General features: G+C 59.7%; 5 protein-coding genes across 5 annotated transcripts; all 5 read left to right on the forward strand.

Annotated features, from left to right (window-relative positions):
- The first annotated feature begins 9 nt into the window (after positions 1-9).
- On the forward strand, positions 10-483 carry LOC121853140 (skin secretory protein xP2-like). Its single transcript, XM_042347082.1, has one exon. The coding sequence runs from the start codon at positions 10-12 to the stop codon at positions 481-483; it is 474 nt and encodes a 157-aa protein (XP_042203016.1).
- Positions 484-1,783: 1,300 nt separating this feature from the next.
- Positions 1,784-3,126, forward strand: LOC121853141 (basic salivary proline-rich protein 2-like). The gene is made up of 3 exons (XM_042347083.1): positions 1,784-2,132; positions 2,518-2,676; positions 2,948-3,126. Exons 1-3 carry the CDS (start codon positions 1,784-1,786, stop codon positions 3,124-3,126), a joined length of 687 nt encoding a protein of 228 aa, XP_042203017.1.
- Positions 3,127-9,339: 6,213 nt separating this feature from the next.
- LOC121853142 lies at positions 9,340-9,705 on the forward strand. The gene has a single exon (XM_042347084.1). It carries the CDS (start codon positions 9,340-9,342, stop codon positions 9,703-9,705), a length of 366 nt encoding a protein of 121 aa, XP_042203018.1.
- Positions 9,706-12,104: 2,399 nt separating this feature from the next.
- Positions 12,105-12,707, forward strand: LOC121853143 (skin secretory protein xP2-like). Its single transcript, XM_042347085.1, has one exon. The coding sequence runs from the start codon at positions 12,105-12,107 to the stop codon at positions 12,705-12,707; it is 603 nt and encodes a 200-aa protein (XP_042203019.1).
- A 1,300-nt stretch (positions 12,708-14,007) lies between these two features.
- On the forward strand, positions 14,008-14,373 carry LOC121853144. The gene has a single exon (XM_042347086.1). The coding sequence runs from the start codon at positions 14,008-14,010 to the stop codon at positions 14,371-14,373; it is 366 nt and encodes a 121-aa protein (XP_042203020.1).
- The last annotated feature ends 4,442 nt before the right edge of the window (positions 14,374-18,815 follow it).

An 18,815-nucleotide genomic window follows, 5' to 3' on the forward strand; every position in this document is an offset into this window, starting at 1 on the left:
GCCCGTGCCATGGGCGGTGGCACCCCTACAGGCTCATCCAGGGACATTGGCAGACTCAGGGGCTCTCCCAGGAACAGCAGCGCCCGCAGGGACCGTGCCAAAGGCGGTAGCGCAAGCCAGGACGCTCCCAGGGACAGGGACGCTCCCAAGGGCCCTCCCAGAGATGGCCTGCAACAGGCGGTGGTGCCCCCAGGGACCTTGCCAGAGGCAGTGGCGTCCTTAAGGGCCTTGCCAGAGGCAGTGGCGGCTTCAGGGGCCTTGCCAGTGGTGCTGGCGCCCCCAGGTTCTCTCCCTGGGACAGTGGCCTTCCAAGGGGTCCTCCCAGAAACGGCAGCCCTCCCAGGGGCTCTGCCAGCGACAGCGGCGCTCACATGGGCTCTCCCAAGGACATTGGTGCTCCCAGGGCCTTGCCAGGGACGGTGGCGAACCCAGGGGCCCTCCCAGGGACAGCGACGCACCCAGGGGCCCTCTCCGGGATGGTAGCCAGGGACAGCAGAGCTCCCAGGGCTGGCGCCGACCCCAGGGACCGTACCAAGGGTCCCGGTGGGCCCTACGACATGCTTAACCGTCGTGTCATACACTGTATATTATATACCTCAAGCAGTCCCTTACTTAACTGTGATTGGTGGACTATTCTTTAACCCACCAAACTACAGCCAATAGGAGCAGAGAGCAGTCAGTCAGCACAACACCTCAACTTATGTTTTCCTGTTGATATTATTCTCCATTACCTTCTTCAGAATGTGATGATACTGGAAATGTGATGGGTGGCGGTGTGTTTATTTAACGTTGCTTCTCCCAGAGCTCTAAATAGAGCAAAAACTACTGCAACCAGGGGCATTCCCAGAGACGGGAGCGCTTGCAGGGACACTCCCAGGGACTTTTGCACCCTGGGGACTCTTCCAGTAACAGCGGCGTCCCAGGGGCCCTCCCATGTACGACGGCACACCCAGGGGCCCTGCAACAGGCGGTGGTGCCCCCAGGGACCTTGCCAGAGGCAGTGGCGTCCTCAAGGGCCTTGCCAGAGGCAGTGGCGCCTTCAGGGGCCTTGCCAGTGGTGCTGGCGCCCATAAGTTCTCTCCCTGGGACAGTGGCCTTCCAAGGGGTCCTCCCAGAAACGGCAGCACTCCTAGGGGCTTGGCCAAGGGCAGTGGCGTGTTCCCAGGGGCCCTGCCAGCGACAGCGGCGCTCACATAGGCTCTCCCAAGGACACTGGTGCTCCCAGGGTCTTGCCAGGGACGGTGGAGAACCCAGGGCCCTACCAGGGACAGTGTTGCACCCAGGGGCCCTCTCCGGGATGGTAGCCAGGGAGAGCAGAGCTCCCAGGGCTGGCGCCGACCCCAGGGACCGTTCCAAGGGTCCCGGTGGGCCGTACGACATGCTTAACCGTCGTGTCATACACTGTATATTATATACCTCAAGCAGTCCCTTACTTAACTGTGATTGGTGGACTATTCTTTAACCCACCAAATTACAGCCAATAGGAGCAGAAAGCAGTCATTCAGCACAACACCTCAACTTATGTTTTCCTGTTGATATTATTCTCATTGCCTTCTCCAGAATGCGATGATACTGGAAATGTGATGAGCGGCGGTGTATTTGGTTAACGTTGCTTCTCCCAGAGCTCTAAATAGAGCAAAAACTACTGCAACCAGGGGCCTTTCCAGAGACGGGAGCGCTTGCAGGGACCCTCCCAGGGGCTGCAGCACCCTGGGGACTCTTCCAGTGACAGCGGCGTCCTAGGAGTACTCTGAGGGACATCGGCGTCTCCAGGTGCCCTTCAATGGCGGTGGCGCCCCAAGGGGCCTTGCCAGAGACGATAGCGCCATCAGGGACACTCACAGGGCCATCGGTAGCTCAGGGGCCCTCCCAGGCACGTGAGCACCCCCAGGGGTCCTGCAAGGGGCGTTCGCGGCCCCTGGGGCCTTGCCAGAGACGGTGGGGCCCTCAGAGGCCTTGCCAGGGGCGCTATCGTCACCAGGGGCTCTTCCTGGGACAGCAGCTCTCCCAGAGACCCTCTCAGGAGCGGTGGCGTCCACTGGGGCCATGTCATGGACAGCGGAGCTCCCAGGGACCCTCCCAGGGGAAGCGCCGACCCAGAAATCGTACCAAGGGTCCCCAGGAGCCCTATGGCAAGATTGTCCATAGTGTCATATATATATTACATACATCCAGCAGTCCCTTACTTAACTGTGATTGGTGGACTATTCTTTTAACCCACCAAGTTACAGCCAATAGGAGCAGAGAGCTGGCAGTCAGCAAACACCTCAACTTATGCTTTCCTGTTGGATATTATTCTCCATTACCTTCTTCAGAATGTGATGATACTAGAAATGTGATGGGCGGTGGGGTATTTATTTAACGTTGCTTCTCCCAGAGCTCTAAATAGTGCAAAACTACTGCAACCACGGCCCTCCCAGGGACATGAGCGCTTGTAGGGATCCTCCCAGGGTGGGAGTTCTCCCAGGGACAGGAGTTCTCCCAGGGCCCGTGCCATGGGCGGTGGCACCCCTACAGGCTCATCCAGGGACATTGGCAGACTCAGGGGCTCTCCCAGGAACAGCAGCGCCCGCAGGGACCGTGCCAAAGGCGGTAGCGCAAGCCAGGACGCTCCCAGGGACAGGGACGCTCCCAAGGGCCCTCCCAGAGATGGCGGTGCCCCCATTGACTCTCCCAGTGACAGCAGCGCCCCAGGGACCCTCCCATGGACGACGGCGCACCCAGGGGCCCTGCAACAGGCGGTGGTGCCCCCAGGGACCTTGCCAGAGGCAGTGGCGTCCTTAAGGGCCTTGCCAGAGGCAGTGGCGGCTTCAGGGGCCTTGCCAGTGGTGCTGGCGCCCCCAGGTTCTCTCCCTGGGACAGTGGCCTTCCAAGGGGTCCTCCCAGAAACGGCAGCCCTCCCAGGGGCTCTGCCAGCGACAGCGGCGCTCACATGGGCTCTCCCAAGGACATTGGTGCTCCCAGGGCCTTGCCAGGGACGGTGGCGAACCCAGGGGCCCTCCCAGGGACAGCGACGCACCCAGGGGCCCTCTCCGGGATGGTAGCCAGGGACAGCAGAGCTCCCAGGGCTGGCGCCGACCCCAGGGACCGTACCAAGGGTCCCGGTGGGCCCTACGACATGCTTAACCGTCGTGTCATACACTGTATATTATATACCTCAAGCAGTCCCTTACTTAACTGTGATTGGTGGACTATTCTTTAACCCACCAAATTACAGCCAATAGGAGCAGAGAGCAGTCAGTCAGCACAACACCTCAACTTATGTTTTCCTGTTGATATTATTCTCCATTACCTTCTTCAGAATGTGATGATACTGGAAATGTGATGGGTGGCGGTGTGTTTATTTAACGTTGCTTCTCCCAGAGCTCTAAATAGAGCAAAAACTACTGCAACCAGGGGCCGTCCCAGAGACGGGAGCACTTGCAGGGACACTCCCAGGGAGTTTTGCACCCTGGGGACTCTTCCAGTAACAGCGGCGTCCCAGGGGCCCTCCCATGTACGACGGCACACCCAGGGGCCCTGCAACAGGCGGTGGTGCCCCCAGGGACCTTGCCAGAGGCAGTGGCGTCCTCAAGGGCCTTGCCAGAGGCAGTGGCGCCTTCAAGGGCCTTGCCAGTGGTGCTGGCGCCCATAAGTTCTCTCCCTGGGACAGTGGCCTTCCAAGGGGTCCTCCCAGAAACGGCAGCACTCCCAGGGGCTTGGCCAAGGGCAGTGGCGCGTTCCCAGGGGCTCTGCCAGCGACAGCGGCGCTCACATAGGCTCTCCCAAGGACACTGGTGCTCCCAGGGTCTTGCCAGGGACGGTGGAGAACCCAGAGGCCCTCCCAGGGACAGCGTTGCACCCAGGGGCCCTCTCCGGGATGGTAGCCAGGGAGAGCAGAGCTCCCAGGGCTGGCGCCAACCCCAGGGACCGTACCAAGGGTCCCGGTGGGCCCTACGACATGCTTAACCGTCGTGTCATACACTGTATATTATATACCTCAAGCAGTCCCTTACTTAACTGTGATTGGTGGACTATTCTTTAACCCACCAAATTACAGCCAATAGGAGCAGAGAGCAGTCAGTCAGCACAACACCTCAACTTATGTTTTCCTGTTGATATTATTCTCCATTGCCTTCTCCAGAATGCGATGATACTGGAAATGTGATGAGCGGCGGTGTATTTGGTTAACGTTGCTTCTCCCAGAGCTCTAAATAGAGCAAAAACTACTGCAACCAGGGGCCTTCCCAGGGGCAGGCTTGCAGGGACCCACTCCCAGGGCTGCAGCACCTGGGGACTCTTCCAGTGACAGCGTACAAAGGTACTCTGAGGACATCCCGGCGTCTCAAGTGCCCTTCAATGGCAGTGGCGCCCCAGGGGCCTTGCCAGAGACGATAAGCGCCATCAGGGACACTCCACCAGGGGTGCATCGGTAGCTCAGGGGCCCTCCCAGTACGTGAGCACCCCAGGGGTCCTGCAAGGCGTTGGCCCCTGGGGCCATGCCAGGCAATTGGGGCCCTCAGGGCGCTGCCAGGCGCTATCGTCACCAGGGGCTCTTCCTGGGACCTTGGCTCTCCAGACCCCTCTCAGGATCGATGGTGTCCCCAGAGGCTATGTCATAGACATCAGAGCTTCCAGGGAAAGCGCCGACCCCAGCGACCGTACCAAGGGTCTGCAGGGGCCCTATGGCATCCTTGTCCATCGTATCATATATATTACATACTTCCAGCAGTCCCTTACTTAACTGTGATTGGTGGACTATTCTCTAATCCCACCAAATTACAGCCAATAGGAACAGAGAGCAGTCAATCAGCACAACACCTCAACTTATGTTTTCCTGTTGATATCATTCTCCATTACCTTCTTCAGAATGCGATGATACTGGAAATGTGATGGGCGGTGGTGTATTTATTTAACGTTGCTTCTCCCAGATCTGTAAATAGAGCAAAACTACTGCAACCAGGGCCCTCCCAGGGACGGAAATGCTTGCAGGGATCCTCCCAGGGATGGGAGCTCTCACAGGGCCTGTGCCATGGGCAGTGGCACCCCTAGAGGCTCTTGCAGGGACATTGGTGCTCTCCCAGTAACAGCAGCGCCTGGAGGGGCCCTGCCAAGGGCAGTAGCGCTGGCCAGGACGCTCCCAGGGGTCCTCCCAGAGATGGCGGTGCCCCCATTGACTCATCCAGTGACAGGAGAGCCCCAGGGGCACTCCCCATGGACAGCGCAGGGGAGCCCTGCAACAGCAGTGGTGCCCCCAGGGACATGCCAGAGCAGTGGCATAAGGGCCTTGCCAGAGGCAGTGGCAGCTTCAGGGCCTCGCCAGTGGTGCTGAAGTTCCTCCTGGGACAGTGGCCTTCAAGGGGTCCTCCAAGCAGCAGCCCTCCAGAATCTGCCAGCAGCCGGCTCATAAGGCTCTCCAAAGGACATTAGTGCTCCCAGGGCCTTGCCAGGTGATGCTTGAACCAGGGGCCCTCCAGGACAACGACGCACCCAGGGAGCCCTCTCCGGGATGGTAGCCAGGGACAGCAGAGCTCCCAGGGCTGGCGCCGACCCCAGGGACCGTACCAAGGGTCCCGGTGGGCCCTACGACATGCTTAACCGTCGTGTCATACACTGTATATTATGTACCTCAAGCAGTCCCTTACTTAACTGTGATTGGTGGACTATTCTTTAACCCACCAAATTACAGCCAATAGGAGCAGAGAGCAGTCAGTCAGCACAACACCTCAACTTATGTTTTCCTGTGATATTATTCTCCATTACCTTCTTCAGAATGTGATGATACTGGAAATGTGATGGGTGGCGGTGTGTTTATTTAACGTTGCTTCTCCCAGAGCTCTAAATAGAGCAAAAACTACTGCAACCAGGGGCATTCCCAGAGACGAGAGCGCTTGCAGGGACACTCCCAGGGACTTTTGCACCCTGGGGACTCTTCCAGTAACAGCGGCGTCCCAGGGGCCCTCCCATGTACGACGGCACACCCAGGGGCCCTGCAACAGGCGGTGGTGCCCCCAGGGACCTTGCCAGAGGCAGTGGCGTCCTCAAGGGCCTTGCCAGAGGCAGTGGCGCCTTCAGGGGCCTTGCCAGTGGGGCTGGCGCCCATAAGTTCTCTCTCTAGGACAGTGGCCTTCCAAGGGGGTCCTCCCAGAAACGGCAGCACTCCTAGGGGCTTGGCCAAGGGCAGTGGCGTGTTCCCAGGGGCCCTGTCAGCGACAGCGGCGCTCACATAGGCTCTCCCAAGAACACTGGTGCTCCCAGGGTCTTGCCAGGGACGGTGGAGAACCCAGGGGCCCTCCCAGGGACAGCGTTAACCCAGGGGCCCTCTCCGGGATGGTAGCCAGGGAGAGCAGAGCTCCCAGGGCTGGCGCCGACCCCAGGGACCGTACCAAGGGTCCCGGTGGGCCCTACGACATGCTTAACCGTCGTGTCATACACTGTATATTATATACCTCAAGCAGTCCCTTACTTAACTGTGATTGGTGGACTATTCTTTAACCCACCAAATTACAGCCAATAGGAGCAGAGAGCAGTCAGTCAGCACAACACCTCAACTTATGTTTTCCTGTTGATATTATTCTCCAGTGCCTTCTCCAGAATGCGATGATACTGGAAATGTGATGGGCGGCGGTGTGTTTGGTTAACGTTACTTCTCTTAGAGCTCTAAATAGAGCAAAAACTACTGCAACGAGGGGCCTTCCCAGAGACGGGAGCGCTTGCAGGGACCCCCCCAGGGGCTGCGGCACCTTGGGAACTCTTCCAGAGACAGCGGCGTCCTATGAGTACTCTGAGGGACATCGGCGTCTCCAGGTGCCCTTCAATGGCGGTGGCGCCCCAAGGGGCCTTGCCAGAGACGATAGCGCCATCAGAGACACTCACAGGGCCATCGGTAGCTCAGGAGCCCTCCAAGGCACGTGAGCACCCCCAGGGGTCCTGCAAGAGGCGTTCGCGGCCCCTGGGGCCTTGCCAGAGACGGTGGGGCCCTCAGAGGCCTTGCCAGGGGCGCTATCGTCACCAGGAGCTCTTCCTGGGACAGCAGCTCTCCCAGAGACCCACTCAGGAGCGGTTGCGTCCACTGGGGCCATGTCATGGACAGCGGAGCTCCCAGGGACCCTCCCAGGGGAAGCGCCGACCCCAGAAATCGTACCAAGGGTCCCCAGGAGCCCTATGGCAAGATTGCCCATAGTGTCATATATATATTACATACATCCAGCAGTCCCTTACTTAACTGTGATTGGTGGACTATTCTTTTAACCCACCAAGTTACAGCCAATAGGAGCAGAGAGCTGGCAGTCAGCAAACACCTCAACTTATGCTTTCCTGTTGATATTATTCTCCATTACCTTCTTCAGAATGTGATGATACTAGAAATGTGATGGACAGTGGGGTATTTATTTAACGTTGCTTCTCCCAGAGCTCTAAATAGTGCAAAACTACTGCAACCACGGCCCTCCCAGGGACATGAGCGCTTGTAGGGATCCTCCCAGGGACAGGAGTTCTCCCAGGGTCCGTGCCATGGGCGGTGGCACCCCTACAGGCTCATCCATGGACATTGGCCCTCTCAGGGGCTCTCCCAGGAACAGCAGCGCCCGCAGTGACCGTGCCAAAGGCGGTAGCGCAAGCCAGGACGCTCCCAGGGACAGGGACGCTCCCAAGGGCCCTCCCAGAGATGGCGGTGCCCCCATTGACTCTCCCAGTGACAGCAGCGCCCCAGGGACCTTCCCATGGACGACGGCGCACCCAGGGGCCCTGCAACAGGCGGTGGTGCCCCCAGGGACCTTGCCAGAGGCAGTGGCGTCCTTAAGGGCCTTGCCAGAGGCAGTGGCGGCTTCAGGGGCCTTGCCAGTGGTGCTGGCGCCCCCAGGTTCTCTCCCTGGGACAGTGGCCTTCCAAGGGGTCCTCCCAGAAACGGCAGCCCTCCCAGGGGCTCTGCCAGCGACAGCGGCGCTCACATGGGCTCTCCCAAGGACATTGGTGCTCCCAGGGCCTTGCCAGGGACGGTGGCGAACCCAGGGGCCCTCCCAGGGACAGCGACGCACCCAGGGGCCCTCTCCGGGATGGTAGCCAGGGACAGCAGAGCTCCCAGGGCTGGCGCCGACCCCAGGGACCGTACCAAGGGTCCCGGTGGGCCCTACGACATGCTTAACCGTCGTGTCATACACTGTATATTATTACCTCAAGCAGTCCCTTACTTAACTGTGATTGGTGGACTATTCTTTAACCCACCAAATTACAGCCAATAGGAGCAGAGAGCAGTCAGTCAGCACAACACCTCAACTTATGTTTTCCTGTTGATATTATTCTCCATTACCTTCTTCAGAATGCGATGATACTGGAAATGTGATGGGTGGTGGTGTGTTTATTTAACGTTGCTTCTCCCAGAGCTCTAAATAGAGCAAAAACTACTGCAACCAGGGGCATTCCCAGAGACGGGAGCGCTTGCAGGGACACTCCCAGGGACTTTTGCACCCTGGGGACTCTTCCAGTAACAGCGGCGTCCCAGGGGCCCTCCCATGTACGACGGCACACCCAGGGGCCCTGCAACAGGCGGTGGTGCCCCCAGGGACCTTGCCAGAGGCAGTGGCGTCCTCAAGGGCCTTGCCAGAGGCAGTGGCGCCTTCAAGGGCCTTGCCAGTGGTGCTGGCGCCCATAAGTTCTCTCCCTGGGACAGTGGCCTTCCAAGGGGTCCTCCCAGAAACGGCAGCGTTCCTAGGGGCTTGGCCAAGGGCAGTGGCGTGTTCCCAGGACCCTGCCAGCGACAGCGGCGCTCACATAGGCTCTCCCAAGGACACTGGTGCTCCCAGGGTCTTGCCAGGGACGGTGGAGAACCCAGGGCCCTCCCAGGGACAGCGTTGCACCCAGGGGCCCTCTCCGGGATGGTAGCCAGGGAGAGCAGAGCTCCCAGGGCTGGCGCCGACCCCAGGGACCTTACCAAGGGTCCCGGTGGGCCCTACGACATGCTTAACCTTCGTGTCATACACTGTATATTATATACCTCAAGCAGTCCCTTACTTAACTGTGATTGGTGGACTATTCTTTAACCCACCAAATTACAGCCAATAGGAGCAGAGAGCAGTCAGTCAGCACAACACCTCAACTTATGTTTTCCTGTTGATATTATTCTCCATTGCCTTCTCCAGAATGCGATGATACTGGAAATGTGATGAGCGGCGGTGTATTTGGTTAACGTTGCTTCTCCCAGAGCTCTAAATAGAGCAAAAACTACTGCAACCAGGGGCCTTCCCAGAGACGAGAGCGCTTGCAGGGACCCTCCCAGGGGCTGCGGCACCCTGGGGACTCTTCCAGTGACAGCGGCGTCCTAGGAGTACTCTGAGGGACATCGGCGTCTCCAGGTGCCCTTCAATGGCGGTGGCGCCCCAAGGGGCCTTGCCAGAGACGATAGCGCCATCAGGGACACTCACAGGGCCATCGGTAGCTCAGGGGCCCTCCCAGGCACGTGAGCACCCCCAGGGGTCCTGCAAGGGGCGTTTGCGGCCCCTGGGGCCTTGCCAGAGACGGTGGGGCCCTCAGAGGCCTTGCCAGGGGCGCTATCGTCACCAGGGGCTCTTCTTGGGACAGCAGCTCTCCCAGAGACCCTCTCAGGAGCGGTGGCGTCCACTGGGGCCATGTCATGGACAGCGGAGCTCCCAGGGACCCTCCCAGGGGAAGCGCCGACCCCAGAAATCGTACCAAGGATCCCCAGGAGCCCTATGGCAAGATTGTCCATAGTGTCATATATATATTACATACATCCAGCAGTCCCTTACTTAACTGTGATTGGTGGACTATTCTTTTAACCCACCAAGTTACAGCCAATAGGAGCAGAGAGCTGGCAGTCAGCAAACACCTCAACTTATGCTTTCCTGTTGGATATTATTCTCCATTACCTTCTTCAGAATGTGATGATACTAGAAATGTGATGGGCGGTGGGGTATTTATTTAACGTTGCTTCTCCCAGAGCTCTAAATAGTGCAAAACTACTGCAACCACGGCCCTCCCAGGGACATGAGCGCTTGTAGGGATCCTCCCAGGGACAGGAGTTCTCCCAGGGCCCGTGCCATGGGCGGTGGCACCCTTACAGGCTCATCCAGGGACATTGGCAGACTCAGGGGCTCTCCCAGGAACAGCAGCGCCCGCAGGGACCGTGCCAAAGGCGGTAGCGCAAGCCAGGACGCTCCCAGGGACAGGGACGCTCCCAAGGGCCCTCCCAGAGATGGCGGTGCCCCCATTGACTCTCCCAGTGACAGCAGCGCCCCAGGGACCCTCCCATGGACGACGGCGCACCCAGGCGCCCTGCAACAGGCGGTGGTGCCCCCAGGGACCTTGCCAGAGGCGGTGGCGTCCTTAAGGGCCTTGCCAGAGGCAATGGCGGCTTCAGGGGCCTTGCCAGTGGTGCTGGCGCCCCCAGGTTCTCTCCCTGGGACAGTGGCCTTCCAAGGGGTCCTCCCAGAAACGGCAGCCCTCCCAGGGGCTCTGCCAGCGACAGCGGCGCTCACATAGGCTCTCCCAAGGACACTGGTGCTCCCAGGGTCTTGCCAGGGACGGTGGAGAACCCAGAGGCCCTCCCAGGGACAGCGTTGCACCCAGGGGCCCTCTCCGGGATGGTAGCCAGGGAGAGCAGAGCTCCCAGGGCTGGCGCCGACCCCAGGAACCGTACCAAGGGTCCCGGTGGGCCCTACGACATGCTTAACCGTCGTGTCATACACTGTATATTATATACCTCAAGCAGTCCCTTACTTAACTGTGATTGGTGGACTATTCTTTAACCCACCAAATTACAGCCAATAGGAGCAGAGACCAGTCAGTCAGCACAACACCTCAACTTATGTTTTCCTGTTGATATTATTCTCCATTACCTCCTTCAGAATGTGATGATACTGGAAATGTGATGGGTGGCGGTGTGTTTATTTAACGTTGCTTCTCCCAGAGCTCTAAATAGTGCAAAAACTACTGCAAACGGGGGTCGTCCCAGAGACGGGAGCGCTTGCAGGGACCCTCCCAGGGGCTGCGGCACCCTGGGGACTCTTCCAGTGACAGCGGCGTCCCAGGAGTCGTCTGAGGGACATCGGCGCATCCAGGTGCCCTTCAATGGCGGTGGCGCGCCAAGGGGCCTTGCCAGAGACGATAGCGCCATCAGGGACACTCACAGGGCCATCGGTAGCTCAGGGGCCCTCCCAGGCACGTGAGCAGCCCAAGGGGTCCTGCAAGGAACGTTGGCGTCCCCTGGTTCCTTGCCAAAGACGGTGGGGAACTCAGAGGCCTTGCCAGGGGCGCTGGCGCCACAAGGGGCTCTCCCTGCGACTTCGGTGCGCCCAGGGGCCCTTCTAGGGATGGCAGCACCCTCAGGGGCCTTTCCACAAACGCCGGCGCTCCCAGGCACCTTGCCAGGGGCAGTGGCACTCCCAGGGGTTCTCCCCGCGACAACGGTGCTCCCAGGGGACTTAGAAGGGACAGCGGTGCCCCAGGGTCCCTTGAGGCTCAGCGACGCTCCCAGGGACCCTCTCAGGGACGGAAGCGCCTCCATGGGCCCTGCCAGAGTCGTTGGCTCCCCTAAGGGCCCTGCTAGGGGTACTGCCACCCCCCCTCCCCCAAAGGGGCTCTCTGAGGGTCATCGGCACTCACAGGAGCCCTCCCAGAGACAGCGGTGCTCCCAGGAACCCTGCCAGGGACGGCGGCGCTCCCCGGGGCTCTCTCTGGGACAGCAGCGCTCCCAGCGACCCTCTCAGGAGAGGTGGCGTCCACTGGGGCCATGTCATGGACAGCGGAGTTCCCAGGGAACCTCCCAGGGGAAACGCCGACCCCAGAAATCGAACCAAGTGTCCCCAGGAGCCCTATGGCAAGATTGTCCATAGTGTCATAGATATATTACATACTTCCAGCAGTCCCTTACATAACTGTGATTGGTGGACTATTCTTTTAACCCACCAAGTTACAGCTAATAGGAGCAGAGAGCAGTCAGTCAGCACAACAACTGAACTTATGCTTTCCTGTTGGATATTATTCTCCATTACCTTCTTCAGAATGTGATGATACTAGAAATGTGATGGGCGGTGGGTATTTATTTAACGTTGCTTCTCCCAGAGCTCTAAATAGTGCAAAACTACTGCAACCACGGCCCTCCCAGGGACATGAGCGCTTGTAGGGATCCTCCCAGGGACAGGAGTTCTCCCAGGGTCCGTGCCATGGGCGGTGGCACCCCTACAGGCTCATCCATGGACATTGGCCCTCTCAGGGGCTCTCCCAGGAACAGCAGCGCCCGCAGTGACCGTGCCAAAGGCGGTAGCGCAAGCCAGGACGCTCCCAGGGACAGGGACGCTCCCAAGGGCCCTCCCAGAGATGGCGGTGCCCCCATTGACTCTCCCAGTGACAGCAGCGCCCCAGGGACCTTCCCATGGACGACGGCGCACCCAGGGGCCCTGCAACAGACGGTGGTGCCCCCAGGGACCTTGCCAGAGGCAGTGGCGTCCTTAAGGGCCTTGCCAGAGGCAGTGGCGGCTTCAGGGGCCTTGCCAGTGGTGCTGGCGCCCCCAGGTTCTCTCCCTGGGACAGTGGCCTTCCAAGGGGTCCTCCCAGAAACGGCAGCCCTCCCAGGGGCTCTGCCAGCGACAGCGGCGCTCACATGGGTTCTCCCAAGGACATTGGTGCTCCCAGGGCCTTGCCAGGGACGGTGGCGAACCCAGGGGCCCTCCCAGGGACAGCGACGCACCCAGGGGCCCTCTCCGGGATGGTAGCCAGGGACAGCAGAGCTCCCAGGGCTGGCGCCGACCCCAGGGACCGTACCAAGGGTCCCGGTGGGCCCTACGACATGCTTAACCGTCGTGTCATACACTGTATATTATATACCTCAAGCAGTCCCTTACTTAACTGTGATTGGTGGACTATTCTGTAACCCACCAAATTACAGCCAATAGGAGCAGAGAGCAGTCAGTCAGCACAACACCTCAACTTATGTTTTCCTGTTGATATTATTCTCCATTACCTTCTTCAGAATGCGATGATACTGGAAATGTGATGGGTGGTGGTGTGTTTATTTAACGTTGCTTCTCCCAGAGCTCTAAATAGAGCAAAAACTACTGCAACCAGGGGCATTCCCAGAGACGGGAGCGCTTGCAGGGACACTCCCAGGGACTTTTGCACCCTGGGGACTCTTCCAGTAACAGCGGCGTCCCAGGGGCCCTCCCATGTACGACGGCACACCCAGGGGCCCTGCAACAGGCGGTGGTGCCCCCAGGGACCTTGCCAGAGGCAGTGGCGTCCTCAAGGGCCTTGCCAGAGGCAGTGGCGCCTTCAAGGGCCTTGCCAGTGGTGCTGGCGCCCATAAGTTCTCTCCCTGGGACAGTGGCCTTCCAAGGGGTCCTCCCAGAAACGGCAGCGTTCCTAGGGGCTTGGCCAAGGGCAGTGGCGTGTTCCCAGGACCCTGCCAGCGACAGCGGCGCTCACATAGGCTCTCCCAAGGACACTGGTGCTCCCAGGGTCTTGCCAGGGACGGTGGAGAACCCAGGGCCCTCCCAGGGACAGCGTTGCACCCAGGGGCCCTCTCCGGGATGGTAGCCAGGGAGAGCAGAGCTCCCAGGGCTGGCGCCGACCCCAGGGACCTTACCAAGGGTCCCGGTGGGCCCTACGACATGCTTAACCTTCGTGTCATACACTGTATATTATATACCTCAAGCAGTCCCTTACTTAACTGTGATTGGTGGACTATTCTTTAACCCACCAAATTACAGCCAATAGGAGCAGAGAGCAGTCAGTCAGCACAACACCTCAACTTATGTTTTCCTGTTGATATTATTCTCCATTGCCTTCTCCAGAATGCGATGATACTGGAAATGTGATGAGCGGCGGTGTATTTGGTTAACGTTGCTTCTCCCAGAGCTCTAAATAGAGCAAAAACTACTGCAACCAGGGGCCTTCCCAGAGACGAGAGCGCTTGCAGGGACCCTCCCAGGGGCTGCGGCACCCTGGGGACTCTTCCAGTGACAGCGGCGTCCTAGGAGTACTCTGAGGGACATCGGCGTCTCCAGGTGCCCTTCAATGGCGGTGGCGCCCCAAGGGGCCTTGCCAGAGACGATAGCGCCATCAGGGACACTCACAGGGCCATCGGTAGCTCAGGGGCCCTCCCAGGCACGTGAGCACCCCCAGGGGTCCTGCAAGGGGCGTTTGCGGCCCCTGGGGCCTTGCCAGAGACGGTGGGGCCCTCAGAGGCCTTGCCAGGGGCGCTATCGTCACCAGGGGCTCTTCTTGGGACAGCAGCTCTCCCAGAGACCCTCTCAGGAGCGGTGGCGTCCACTGGGGCCATGTCATGGACAGCGGAGCTCCCAGGGACCCTCCCAGGGGAAGCGCCGACCCCAGAAATCGTACCAAGGATCCCCAGGAGCCCTATGGCAAGATTGTCCATAGTGTCATATATATATTACATACATCCAGCAGTCCCTTACTTAACTGTGATTGGTGGACTATTCTTTTAACCCACCAAGTTACAGCCAATAGGAGCAGAGAGCTGGCAGTCAGCAAACACCTCAACTTATGCTTTCCTGTTGGATATTATTCTCCATTACCTTCTTCAGAATGTGATGATACTAGAAATGTGATGGGCGGTGGGGTATTTATTTAACGTTGCTTCTCCCAGAGCTCTAAATAGTGCAAAACTACTGCAACCACGGCCCTCCCAGGGACATGAGCGCTTGTAGGGATCCTCCCAGGGACAGGAGTTCTCCCAGGGCCCGTGCCATGGGCGGTGGCACCCTTACAGGCTCATCCAGGGACATTGGCAGACTCAGGGGCTCTCCCAGGAACAGCAGCGCCCGCAGGGACCGTGCCAAAGGCGGTAGCGCAAGCCAGGACGCTCCCAGGGACAGGGACGCTCCCAAGGGCCCTCCCAGAGATGGCGGTGCCCCCATTGACTCTCCCAGTGACAGCAGCGCCCCAGGGACCCTCCCATGGACGACGGCGCACCCAGGGGCCCTGCAACAGGCGGTGGTGCCCCCAGGGACCTTGCCAGAGGCGGTGGCGTCCTTAAGGGCCTTGCCAGAGGCAGTGGCGGCTTCAGGGGCCTTGCCAGTGGTGCTGGCGCCCCCAGGTTCTCTCCCTGGGACAGTGGCCTTCCAAGGGGTCCTCCCAGAAACGGCAGCCCTCCCAGGGGCTCTGCCAGCGACAGCGGCGCTCACATAGGCTCTCCCAAGGACACTGGTGCTCCCAGGGTCTTGCCAGGGACGGTGGAGAACCCAGGGGCCCTCCCAGGGACAGCGTTGCACCCAGGGGCCCTCTCCGGGATGGTAGCCAGGGAGAGCAGAGCTCCCAGGGCTGGCGCCGACCCCAGGGACCGTACCAAGGGTCCCGGTGGGCCCTACGACATGCTTAACCGTCGTGTCATACACTGTATATTATATACCTCAAGCAGTCCCTTACTTAACTGTGATTGGTGGACTATTCTTTAACCCACCAAATTACAGCCAATAGGAGCAGAGACCAGTCAGTCAGCACAACACCTCAACTTATGTTTTCCTGTTGATATTATTCTCCATTACCTCCTTCAGAATGTGATGATACTGGAAATGTGATGGGTGGCGGTGTGTTTATTTAACGTTGCTTCTCCCAGAGCTCTAAATAGTGCAAAAACTACTGCAAACGGGGGTCGTCCCAGAGACGGGAGCGCTTGCAGGGACCCTCCCAGGGGCTGCGGCACCCTGGGGACTCTTCCAGTGACAGCGGCGTCCCAGGAGTCGTCTGAGGGACATCGGCGCATCCAGGTGCCCTTCAATGGCGGTGGCGCCCCAAGGGGCCTTGCCAGAGACGATAGCGCCATCAGGGACACTCACAGGGCCATCGGTAGCTCAGGGGCCCTCCCAGGCACGTGAGCAGCCCAAGGGGTCCTGCAAGGAACGTTGGCGTCCCCTGGTTCCTTGCCAGAGACGGTGGGGAACTCAGAGGCCTTGCCAGGGGCGCTGGCGCCACAAGGGGCTCTCCCTGCGACTTCGGTGCGCCCAGGGGCCCTTCTAGGGATGGCAGCACCCTCAGGGGCCTTTCCACAAACGCCGGCGCTCCCAGGCACCTTGCCAGGGGCAGTGGCACTCCCAGGGGTTCTCCCCGCGACAACGGTGCTCCCAGGGGACTTAGAAGGGACAGCGGTGCCCCAGGGTCCCTTGAGGCTCAGCGACGCTCCCAGGGACCCTCTCAGGGACGGAAGCGCCTCCATGGGCCCTGCCAGAGTCGTTGGCTCCCCTAAGGGCCCTGCTAGGGGTACTGCCACCCCCCCTCCCCCAAAGGGGCTCTCTGAGGGTCATCGGCACTCACAGGAGCCCTCCCAGAGACAGCGGTGCTCCCAGGAACCCTGCCAGGGACGGCGGCGCTCCCCGGGGCTCTCTCTGGGACAGCAGCGCTCCCAGCGACCCTCTCAGGAGAGGTGGCGTCCACTGGGGCCATGTCATGGACAGCGGAGTTCCCAGGGAACCTCCCAGGGGAAACGCCGACCCCAGAAATCGAACCAAGTGTCCCCAGGAGCCCTATGGCAAGATTGTCCATAGTGTCATAGATATATTACATACTTCCAGCAGTCCCTTACATAACTGTGATTGGTGGACTATTCTTTTAACCCACCAAGTTACAGCTAATAGGAGCAGAGAGCAGTCAGTCAGCACAACAACTGAACTTATGCTTTCCTGTTGGATATTATTCTCCATTACCTTCTTCAGAATGTGATGATACTAGAAATGTGATGGGCGGTGGTGTATTTATTTAACGTCGCTTCTCCCAGAGCTCTAAATAGCGCAAAACTACTGCAACCACGGCCCTCCCAGGGACATGAGCTCTTGTAGGGATCCTCCCAGGGACAGGAGTTCTCCCAGGGCCCGTGCCATGGGCGGTGGCACCCCTACAGGCTCATCCAGGGACATTGGCTCTCTCAGGGGCTCTCCGAGGAACAGCAGCGCCTGCAGGGACCGTGCCAAGGGCGGTAGCGCAAGCCAGGACGCTCCCAGGGACAAGGACGCTCCCAGGGGCCCTCCCAGAGATGGCGGTACCCCCATTGACTCTCCCAGTGACAGCAGCGCCCCAGGGGCCCTCCCATGGACGACGGCACACCCAGGGGCCCTGCAACAGGCGGTGGTGCCCCCAGGGACCTTGCCAGAGTCAGTGGCGTCCTCAAGGGCCTTGCCAGAGGCAGTGGCGGCTTCAGGGGCCTTGCCAGTGGTGCTGGCGCCCCCAAGTTCACTCCCTGGGACAGTGGCCTTCCAAGGGGTCCTCCCAGAAACGGCAGCACTCCCAGGGGCTTTGCCAAGGGCAGTGGCGCGTCCCCAGTGGCTCTGCCAGCGACAGCGGGGCTCACATGGGCTCTCCCAAGGACACTGGTGCTCCCAGGGTCTTGTCAGGGACGGTGGCGAACCCAGGGGCCCTCCCAGGGACAGCGTTGCACCCAGGGGCCCTCTCCGGGATGGTAGCCAGGGACAGCAGAGCTCCCAGGGCTGGCGCCGACCCCAGGAACCGTACCAAGGGTCCCGGTGGGCCCTACGACATGCTTAACCGTCGTGTCATACACTGTATATTATATACCTCAAGCAGTCCCTTACTTAACTGTGATTGGTGGACTATTCTTTAACCCACCAAATTACAGCCAATAGGAGCAGAGAGCAGTCAGTCAGCACAACACCTCAACTTATGTTTTCCTGTTGATATTATTCTCCATTGCCTTCTCCAGAATACGATGATACTGGAAATGTGATAGGCGGCGGTGTGTTTGGTTAACGTTGCTTCTCCCAGAGCTCTAAATAGAGCAAAAACTACTGCAACCAGGGGCCTTCCCAGAGACGGGAGCGCTTGCAGGGACCCTCCCAGGGGTTGCGGCACCCTGGGGACTCTTCCAGTGACAGCGGCGTCCCAGGAGGCCTCTGGGGGACATCGGCCCCTCCAGGTGTCCTTAAATGGCGGTAGAGCCCCAAGTGGCCTTGCCAGAGGCGATGGTGCCATCAGGGACACTGACAGGGCCATCGGTAGCTCAGGGGCCCTCCCAGGCACGTGAGCACCCCCAAGGGTCCTGCAAGGGGCGTTGGCGTCCCCTGGTTCCTTGCCAGAGACGGTGGGGAACTCAGAGGCCTTGCCAGGGGCGCTGGCGCCACCAGGGGCTCTCCCTGGGACTTCGGTGCTCCCAGGGGCCCTTCTAGGGATTGCAGCACCCTCAGGGGCCTTCCCACAAACGCCGGCGCTCCCAGGCACCTTGCCAGGGGCAGTGGCACTTCCAGGGGTTCTCCCAGCGACAGCGGTGCTCCCAGGGGACTTAGCAGGAACAGCGGTGCCCCCAGGGGCCCTTGAGGCTCAGTGACGCTCCCAGGGACCCTCTCAGGGACGGAAGCGCCTCCATGGGCCCTGTCAGAGGCGTTGGCTCCCCTAAGGGCCCTACTAGGCGCACTGCCCCCCCACCCCTCTCCCGCCAAGGGGCTCTCGGAGGGTCATCCGCACTCACAGGAGACCTCCCTGAGACAGCGGTGCTCCCAGGAACCCTGCCAGGGACGGCGGCGCTCCCTGGGGCTCTCTCTGAGACAGCAGCAGAGCTCCCAGAGACCCTCCCAGGGGAAGCGCCGACCCCAGGGATCGTACCAAGGGACCCCAGGAGCCCTATGGTAAGCTTATCCATAGTGTCATATATATATTACATACTTCCAGCAGTCCCTTACGTAACTGTAATTGGTGGACTATTCTTTTAACCCACCAAGTTACAGCCAATAGGAGCAGAGAGCTGGCAGTCAGCACAACACCTCAACTTATGTTTTCCTGTTGGATATTATTCTCCATTACCTTCTTCAGAATGCGATGATACTGGAAATGTGATGAGCGGCGGTGTATTTGGTTAA

The sequence above is a fragment of the Homarus americanus genome, unplaced genomic scaffold (assembly GCF_018991925.1).
Source record: "Homarus americanus isolate GMGI-L3 unplaced genomic scaffold, GMGI_Hamer_2.0 scaffold32871, whole genome shotgun sequence".
NCBI lineage: Eukaryota > Metazoa > Arthropoda > Malacostraca > Decapoda > Nephropidae > Homarus > Homarus americanus.